At 36.3% G+C, this 9,593-nt stretch overlaps 1 protein-coding gene across 1 annotated transcript; it reads right to left on the bottom strand.

The window, feature by feature from the left end:
- Positions 1 to 114: 114 nt before the first annotated feature.
- LOC131520007 (NKG2-A/NKG2-B type II integral membrane protein-like) lies at positions 115 to 9,371 on the bottom strand. The gene is made up of 6 exons (XM_058743687.1): positions 9,185 to 9,371; positions 8,787 to 8,864; positions 8,277 to 8,330; positions 7,644 to 7,795; positions 553 to 656; positions 115 to 302 (listed from the first exon to the last, which is right to left on the bottom strand). Exons 1-6 carry the CDS (start codon positions 9,369 to 9,371, stop codon positions 182 to 184), a joined length of 696 nt encoding a protein of 231 aa, XP_058599670.1. The 3' UTR covers positions 115 to 181.
- Between the last annotated feature and the right edge of the window lie 222 nt (positions 9,372 to 9,593).

The following is a 9,593-nucleotide window of genomic DNA, read 5'->3' as shown; positions in this document are numbered from 1 at the left end:
TGTGCAGACAGGGACAATCAAGGAAATCTCAGGAGCTTCTTCTTAATTTTGTTGTGAGCCTAAAATTACACTAAAAATATTATCTTAAAAATATGCAAAGAAAATAATCATATGGGTTTTGAAATAATGAGAGACGTATTCTTTATAAATGGTGAAATAACATTATACCAAAATGAGGTAACTAAAATGCCTGGTGCTTACAAACATATGGTCTTCTTACTGAGCAGGGTGCAAAATACGTTTTTTTTTCATGAAAATCGAAATATGGACAATTCTTGTCACTCTCTGAAGATGCTGACAACCTGAAATACAGAGAATTATATCTCATTAATCTTACCATAAGGTTGCTTGTATCTCTTACTAGGTACCATAGTATTTTAATGAATAAACCATCCGTTTTGACTCATATATCTCAATCTCAATATTTCTCATACCATTTTTCTCTGGAAAAACTTCAACTACTGTGTTTATCTGATTGTTCACACATTGCTGTTTTTCTTTCTAAGAACAATTCTTGTGAGGCATAAAATAAAAAGTTGTCAGGAGACTTACAGTTCAGAAGAAAATGTTAAGGCTTTTGGCTGCACAGATGAACTATGATTTCTTCTCTGGGAGCCTCTAACCCATGTAGTAGCAGAGAGTAAATTCAACAAAAACTATGAGAAAATAAAATTTATTGGGAGTCAAATACAAGCTCTTATACTCACTTGAATTCTGTAATAACACATAAATGTTCATCCTTTCTTCCTTTCTAGACACTTTCAAATTATAATGTTACACAGTGGACACAAAAGTATAAAATTATCTTAGTAGGACTAAGTGAAGAGGACAAACTGACCGTGAAGACAATTTCAGAGTTTAGAAAATGGATCACAGGTTAATAACTTATGAACATTGGAAAGATTCCTGGAGATTCAAGGCAGAAGCACATCCATCATCTTCTCACCTAGGATGCTCAGTGTCTCCCCACCTACCCACCCCTGGCTCAGCGATCAAGAAGACTGAAATGTTACAACTGGGAGAAGCTGCAAAGAGCAAGGGTGCTGGTGCCACAGGGGGAGACCTGATCAGCAGTAATTAACATCAAAGGTAAAAGTCACAAGGTCATAAAAATAAGCAATAAGAATTTGGAAAACATTGAACAAAACTATCAGTAGACAGACCTCAGTGGAGAAGATTCTGCCATAAATGTTTGGCAACAAAAAATAGTAAATCTAGGAAAAATGACATACAATGCATGTTTACTGAAGAATATTTTTACAAAGTGTCTACTTAAAAAGTAAAAAAAAAAAAAATATGAAGAGAAATTTAAAAATGTCTTCCAACGAAAGGAAAGCATTGGTCAATAGAAACGTCTGCTGGGATAAGTTGTTGCACATATTAGAACAAAGGTACTTAAAAGTTATATTTTGGGGTGCCTGGGTGGCTCAGTTGGTTGGGCGTCTGACTTCGGCTCAGGTCATGATCTCACAGTCCGTGAGTTCGAGCCCCGCGTCTGGCTCTGTGCTGACAGCTCAGAGCCTGGAGCCTGCTTCCCAGTCTGTGTCTCCCTCTCTCTGCTCCTCACCTGCTCATGCTCTTTCTGTCCCTCTCTCTCAAAAATAAATAAAAGCATTGAAATTTTTTAAAATAATAAAAATAAAATTGATATTTATAAATATGTGAAAACTATAAAGAAAACTTAGTTGAAATAATTGCATGAACATGTGATGGCAGCAATTTAGCAAGTAGGGAATATCAATACAGAAATAAAACTATATCAAGAAACCACAGAGAATCTGAGTGCATAAATCCATACTGGAAATGGAAAATCCACTCAAGTAGAAAAAAACGGTGAATTTGAAGGAGTAACAAAATTTATTTATACCTTAAGATGAGAGAGAAGAAAGAGAACAATTTACAGAATTCAGAGTCTTTCAGAACAGTATCAGGAAAGCCAGCTTAGGTCTAAGTAGAATATGAGAAGAACGACAGAGGCAGAAAAGACCAGAGCAAAATTTAAAATACTTATAGACACCAGAGACTTAGTCAACTGCTAACAGAATGAGCACGTACAAATCCACATCTCATGACATCATAAATGAAATGACCAAAGAACACTGGCAAATACAGACAAAGAAATACACTTGAGGGAAGAGAGTGGATTGTGAAGTGACTTAATTCAGTGTGAAAATCAGGGATGGGTGACACGTCTTCCACCTCCATCAGACTTACGCCACATTATCTAGGACAGAATCCATATCCCTGCCCTGCACACTAGTTCCGAGTGGAATGGGATACAAGCAGCAAAATGAAGGAACAGAAAGACACAGACCCTAAATCCCCCATGGAAACAATACGTTAAAAATGTCCAGACACAAACCCCCGCATAATCAGTCTAACCAGGTTTGATAAGGGTGCCAGGACCATTCAATAGGGAAAGACAGCATCTTTTACACAAGGTGTTGGGAAACTGACTTCCCACATGCAGAAGAATGAAGCTGGATGTTTCCATTTACACCGTATACTAAAATTAACTCAAAGTGGACTAAAGACATAAATGTAAGGTGTAGAAGTTCCTCAAAGAAAAATTGGGGGGGGAAATAAACAACACTGTATTTGGCAATGATTTCTTGGCCCTGCCACCAAAACCACAGAGCACAAAGGAAAAGTCCACTGTAGACAAATGTGTGATATCAACCTAAATATTTCTGTGCACTAAAGGGCATGATCAACGATGAAAAGAAAGAGTGGAAAAAACACTTGCAAATCATACATCAAACAGGGAATCGCATCTAAAATATAAAATTAATCTACAAGTTAGTACCAACAACAACAAACATCAAAACACAATTAAAAAATAGGGCAAAGAAATTAAAAAGGCATATTTCCAAAATCAATAAAAATTGTGAAAAATCATATGGAAAGATGCTAATGATCAGAGAAATGCAAATCAAAATCACGATGAATTATCACCTCATACTAATTAGGATGGATGGTATAAAAAAAAAAAAAGCTCAGGTGCCTGGGTGGCTTAGTTGGTTAAGTTTCCAACTCTTGGTTTCGACTCAGGTCATGATCGCACATTTGTGGGTTTGAGTCCTGCATCAGGCTCTGTGTTGACGATGCAGAGCCAGCTTCAGATGTTGTCCCTTTCCCTCCCTCTCCACCTCCCCTGCTTGCTCTCTCTCTTTCTCTCTCTCTCAAAACAAATAAATAACATTTTTTTAAAAAGGGTCAGTGAGGAGGTCGACCAGGAGGAGACTACACACTGTTGTTGGGCATGTAAATCGGTCACCGTTATGAAGAAGGGAATGGAGCTTCTTCAAGAAATTGAAAATACAATTATCACATGAATCAGCCATCCCAACTGTAGGAAACTATCTAAAAGAATTGAAAGCAAGATCTCAAAGATATATATACGCCCATGCTCACTGCAGCATTATTCATTAGAGCCACGGGGCAGAAGCCACCCAAATGTCCACTGATGGATGAATGGAGAAAGAAAGCGTGGTATACACATAACACTGTAATATTATTCAGTTGTAAATGGAAGGAAATCTTATCACCTGCCACAATATGCATGAAATTCCAGGACATTATGCTAAGTGAAATAAGCCAGTCATACAGATGAAAAAAAAAAAAACCTGTTTGATTCCACTTATAGAAAGTATCCAAAGTAGTAAAAGTGATAGAAACAAGTAGAATAGTGGTTGCTCAGGTTGAAGGGAAAGTGTTGAAGAAGAATTGTTGTGCAGTGAGTTGAGTTCCAGTTTTACAAGAGGAGAGCTCTAGATATCCTTTGCAACAATGTGATAGTTGGCACTCCTAACTTAAAGTGGGTGCTTCAACTGGTTACGATGGATGATCTAGTTAAATGCAATGTAAGATGTGCGAGAGTATAGGATTCCCGCTATATGACACTCTGGAAAAAACAAAATTATGGAGACAGTAAATTGATCAGTGGTTGACAGGGTTTAGGGGGAAGGAAGGATGGATAGGGAGCACAGAGGATTTTGAAGGACGGGAAACTATTCTGTAGAACTCCATAATGTTTGATACATGTCACTATCTACTTTTCCAAACGCATAAAATGCCCAACCTCAAGAGTAAGCTTTGAAGTAAACTATGGTCTTTGGCTGATAAAGATGTGTCACTACAGATGTATCAGTTGTAGCAAGTGAACCACCCCACTGAGGGCTTTTGAAAATGAGACAGTCTATGAACTGCTCCTGCATTGACACATAGACAGTAGGGGAATACGACATATACCGGTGCTATGTCTGAGTTTTGCTATGAACCTAAAACTGCTCTAAGACACTAGGCTATTTTTTTAACATGGGTAATGTGTTAAATTCTATGTTATGGGGTCATGGAATTTTCTGCAACAGCTTAAAAAATAAAATCAAAGTCAAACCCACAAAAAGAGGTGATCTTGACAAGGGCAGGAGAAAAACAACTCATTATATTTAGGTAAATAACAATATGATTAAAAGACAAGTTCTCATTAGAAAGATAGTGGGGAAAAAAAGAAAGAAACCCACTACCTGCGCGCGCGCGCGCACACACACACACACACACACACACACACACAAAAAACAAACAACCAAAACAAAGCAAAAATACCTGTCAAACAGGAATTATACATTCAGAAAATAGTTTTTTAGAAAACAAGATGCATAAAGATCCCACATAAGACACAAAAACGAACAGAATTTATTCTTACTACACCTGCCTTTCAACAAAGTTCTTCAAGCTACAAGTAAAATGACACTAGATGGTAACGCATATCCTCAAGAAGAAATAGAGATCACCAGAAATGATAAATAGGTCGGTAAATGTTTAGATCTGCATGTGTATTTTCCTCTCTGAATTTCTTGAAAAGACAAGATAATTTGCAGCCATAATTATAACACTGTACGGTGGAATCTATACTATAAACCTTATGGTTTTTAGCATTTGTTAATGTGTGTGGTACAAAGTCTCCATGAATGCCTCCCTTCAGGTATCCAACGTGAAAGCATGAAAGCAGAGAAGGTAAAGAGATGCATAGTTTGTGTTCAGAAACGAGTGGGAGCTGGCTTCAGTACAGCACTGTTAGAAGTACAGATTTCCCCTCTCTCTGACAGTAGATTGTTCCTATGAAAACTTTCCTAAGCTGAAATAGTGTAAATGAGGAAGCAAATATCATTAATTTACACGGAAAAATTGCTGAGCATCCCTGTTCCAAAAATTCACCACCACCGTCAAACACAAAACACAAAAAATAACCTCCCTTAGGCTTTTCTGATACCTCAAGACAAGCCTTGTGAATGAAGAGGTACAGAAAATAAATTGAGATGAAGCACAGACACTCAAAAATACAGTTCAAACCTACGCCTGATACTGATATACAGAGTGGATTGTTTTTTGAGAAATGAACTTGACAGGAACAGTCTTGCTCCTCGGGCTGTGAGCTGCTTCTCTAACAGTAAAACTAGCCCTGAACACAATGAAAGGATTGCTATGGAGAATACATGGTAAAAGAAGGCATTTTGGATCATAAGGAAGGAAGAGAGGACGAACGTAAGAATAAAATTCTTACCAGGTCTAATGGACTTTCCTTCACCTCCTGTGTTTTCGAAATTGTTTGATATTTGAAGCAAAAGTATCAGTTGAAGCAAAGTTACAACATGCATGTGATTCTCCATGTAAGCAGAGAAATATTTAGGACACTTATAGTATAAATGGGACACGGTAATGGACCATAAAGGCAAGTAAGTCTCTACATTTTACTCGAACTGCTGTGGGTTGTGATAGGTTGTGTAGACTGTGCTCTATGAATATACAATCATCTATATAAAGATATATAATATCTATATTACTTATATCAAGGAGATTAGAGCACGTGTGTATATATATATATATATATATATATATATATATATATAAAACTTTATTTATATAAAGTTACTGATGAAGAAAAGACCTACTTTGCTATAAATGATGCTCCGTCAATGAGGTAATGATGTAGAAAAATACAACTTTCACTCTTATCTCACAGCCTCAGACATAAAGCATCACAAAAAATAAATTCTAATTGGATCATAAATCATAATGTAAAGTTAAAATATAAAGAAATAAAGAAAAAGGTAAATACAGGAAAATAATATAGGAAATTCTATTCATGAACTTTGGCTAACTTCTGAAATAGGTCCAATAATACTCATTGTATGAACAAAACGCTAAGTAGGACCATGGTAACATAAAAATTCTGATCATTGAAAGACTCCAATAGGAGAGTGAAAATGAAGATGCAGGTGTTTGCATCTTAAAAGCTCAAAAAAGAACTCAGATCTAAAATATGACAAAGACTCCTGAGAAGTGAAAAAAAGACACCGTCCTGGAGAAATGGGCAAGAGACACAACCCAGCACTTTTCATTCTCACCAAAGAGAATAGCCTTGAGATTTACAACCCAGGAAAATGGTACTGTTTCTAACCATCAGAACCTTTAATGAATTTTTCTGGGACTGCTGAGTTTTGGATCAAAAGCCTATTTGGTATAATGTATTTTGCACCATAAAATAGAAAAATGTAGGGATAATTTAGTATAGTGAAATATACACATATCTATGTGCAATTTCCTGCTAATGCTTACAGAGAAGTGTAATATAATCATACATGAATATGATTGTGTTACACTTACACAATATTATTTTATTTCGAAAACCATACATTTATTTTACATAAATATATTATATAATATGTCGCTATGTGTAATAAATGATTATCAATATGATATGTGGAGGAAGACATAGAAAAGACTTTTCCTAACATAATTATGCATAATACCTCCTAACAAAAAAGGAACAAAATTTCTGAGAATGGTTTTTAAAATGTCATATTCATATGAGAGCAGTGAATACTCACAAACTGTAGACAAGTGTGTTAATATAGATGGATTACAAGTAGCACCTGGGAGAGAAAGGAGACACACATAAAAATGCACCCTGAATGATTCCATTGATATACAGCCCCAAAAGAAGCAGAGATATTTCATAAAAGGAAAATGGGCAGGCCTGACAAAGGCTCTACACTTCTGTCTCATGATGTAATTTAGAATTGTGTGATTCTAACTACACTGTAATCAGTGTGCACAATCATATGCCTAGTTTCCTTGATGTATTGTAAAATTAAATAGTAAAGTTAATTTCAGACAAAAGAGCATTTCTAGAAGCACAGGTTCCTATGAAAAGCAAGAACTGGACATTATCAAATGTACATTCAAGGTATAAAACTATAAATAATGTGTCATAGAGTCAAACCATGGAATATTAAACACTTTAAAAGAAATAAACTACAAATACATATAAAACTATAGATGAATTCTACAAGCATAATATTAATTGCAAGCTTTTTCTTTTTAATTTTTTTAACATTTATTTACTTTTGAATCACAGAGAGAGAGCACAAGCAGGGGAGAAGCGGAGAGAGAGGGAGACATAGAATCTGAAGCAGGCTCCAGGCTCTGAGCTGTCAGCACAGAGCCCGATGTGGAGCTCAAACTCACGAACCTTGAGATCATGACCTGAGCCAAAGTCGGAGGCTTAATCCACTGAGCCACTCAGGAGCCCCGTTTAATGACAAGCTTTTAATAGAATCAGGAAACATTTGAAAACTTACCTTGTCCTCTTCATCATCATTGTAGAGCAGGTTAGAGTTGTTAGAAGCACAGGACGTCAAACTCTCCTTCCATGATTGTCTCTCAGTGCTAATGTAATAGCAATTGTTGGAATACGTAAACCACTCTTTCAGACAATGACAACAGAGACATGCTGGAGGGAGATAATACGAGATATTATCCAAAAAGCTTTGAATATTACAAAATGAAAATTTACATACTGTATATGGATACACATATGTGTACCTACCATATTCAAATACCCTCACAAGCTGATAAAGTTAAAACAAAACACACACACACTCAGAGAAAAGTTAGGCTTTCATCTCCTAATTTATGTGCCCAAAAAGGAACCACAAAAATGTCCACATCTACATGTCCTGAGAGTCAGTGAACAAAATCGTCTTTATGGAATGATTTATCTTTTATCATGTTATGGAAGGAGGAAATGTGAGGCAATTTTTAACAGCAGTTACGGTGATTTTGAATGAGTATTTCCCCCTCAGTCCGGAAGTTCATTGAACGATTTTTGAATTCACTTTTTCCCAAAGAATCTGTTATGATCTTTGCCTACTTGAAGATAGAGCTAAAATAGACACTAAACTAATAACAGAATTTTGCAAGGGATGTTGTACCTTTCTGGATTGTCGTTTCCAGGGATGTTTTGTTCTGCTCTGGTCCTTCAGTAGCTATAACATTAAAGCAATTCTCAAAAAAACATAATATTAAATTAAATGAATCATAATAAGTTGAGTTTCTCAGTTTAAAATTGGGTGTGCTATATTACCAGAAAAATTTAATAAAGTAATGAACATGAGAGAGAAAATAATTCAAAAGCTTAAAAAAACCAAACCTCGCCATCTCTTACAATATTTGGTTTAAGCAATCTCAAGAATTAATGAGTATTTCACCATAAAGTCTCTTCTATGACTTGCCTTTGCGTTATTAAATCCAAACATATGATTAATTCTCCCTAAATGTATTCTGTTATTTCTACTTTAGATAACCTCTAAATAATCATTCCACACTTAGAGCACAAATGCATTAAAATGAGATAATAAATTCAAAGTGTTACACACTATGTCGAGGAACTAATGATCAGCAAGTTGAAAAATTCCCTTTTAGTCATTCAAACATGTACGTACAGGGCATAACAGCTATTGTTACCACAGTGGACATCAAGACGAGGCAGAGGATTCCCAAGATACCGGCAATGAGCTTCTCTGGACATAAAGGTGAATAGTAGGAAGAGAAATTCAAACACTGAGAAGGGATGCCTGGAATCAATCATTTAGGAGATATACAAGCAAGAGAACTGACAATGCACAGGGAATCACATAAAATAACCTGCACCTCAAACCCATCACTATCATTGGAATCTTCCCTCAGAATATACCAATGCGTTCAATTACAATACCATATTCCAACCTAGAGCTCTGGTCCTCACAAATGAAAACTATGTGAAATCCTACTCTTTCCCCACACACCTGCACCCTACCTTCACATCCTAAAACAGATATACCTGCTTGTATTAAATGTTTACCTTTGCAGGGAGAGTTCTTGCCATTCCCTTGAAGGGCCCGAGAAGCATTTTGAAGATTTAATTCTGCATAGGCTATCTCCTCCTCTGTTACTGAAATGGAACACTTCGTGCCCTTAGGTTGCACTTGCTGTCTTTTTGAGCCCTTAGCATGATGGAGTTCCGCATAAGTCACACCTTGGTTGTTCATGTCTGCGGCTGAGTAGTGTCAGCTACAATGTGGATGAAACTGCCCTGAAGGTCTTGATCAAGAGTGTGTGTCATGTGCTGATGACATTGCTAGTACAGTGACACCGTGTGGGGTGCAGGGTGAGGGATGCTACTCATTTGCATTTGAACAATATAAAGTCTGGTACTAACTTCCGTAGAGAGAGAAATAAGTGTTTCATGATAGAATAAGTGGATTTTTACG

Source organism: Neofelis nebulosa, chromosome 8 (assembly GCF_028018385.1).
Source record: "Neofelis nebulosa isolate mNeoNeb1 chromosome 8, mNeoNeb1.pri, whole genome shotgun sequence".
Taxonomy (NCBI): domain Eukaryota; kingdom Metazoa; phylum Chordata; class Mammalia; order Carnivora; family Felidae; genus Neofelis; species Neofelis nebulosa.
The sequence above is the reverse complement of the archived record's forward strand: the minus strand, read 5'-3'. Positions and strand labels throughout refer to the sequence as shown.

Bases quoted from the DNA above. Each gene is read 5' to 3' on its own strand.
- LOC131520007 (XM_058743687.1), bottom strand. From the start codon at position 9,371: ATGAACAACCAAGGTGTGACTTATGCGGAACTCCATCATGCTAAGGGC. The intron at 8,331-8,786 runs GTACGTACATGT...TTAATGTTATAG, and splicing joins AACAATAGCTGTTATGCCCT to CTACTGAAGGACCAGAGCAG. The intron at 303-552 runs GTAAGTCTCCTG...TCTGTATTTCAG, and splicing joins TTAACATTTTCTTCTGAACT to GTTGTCAGCATCTTCAGAGA.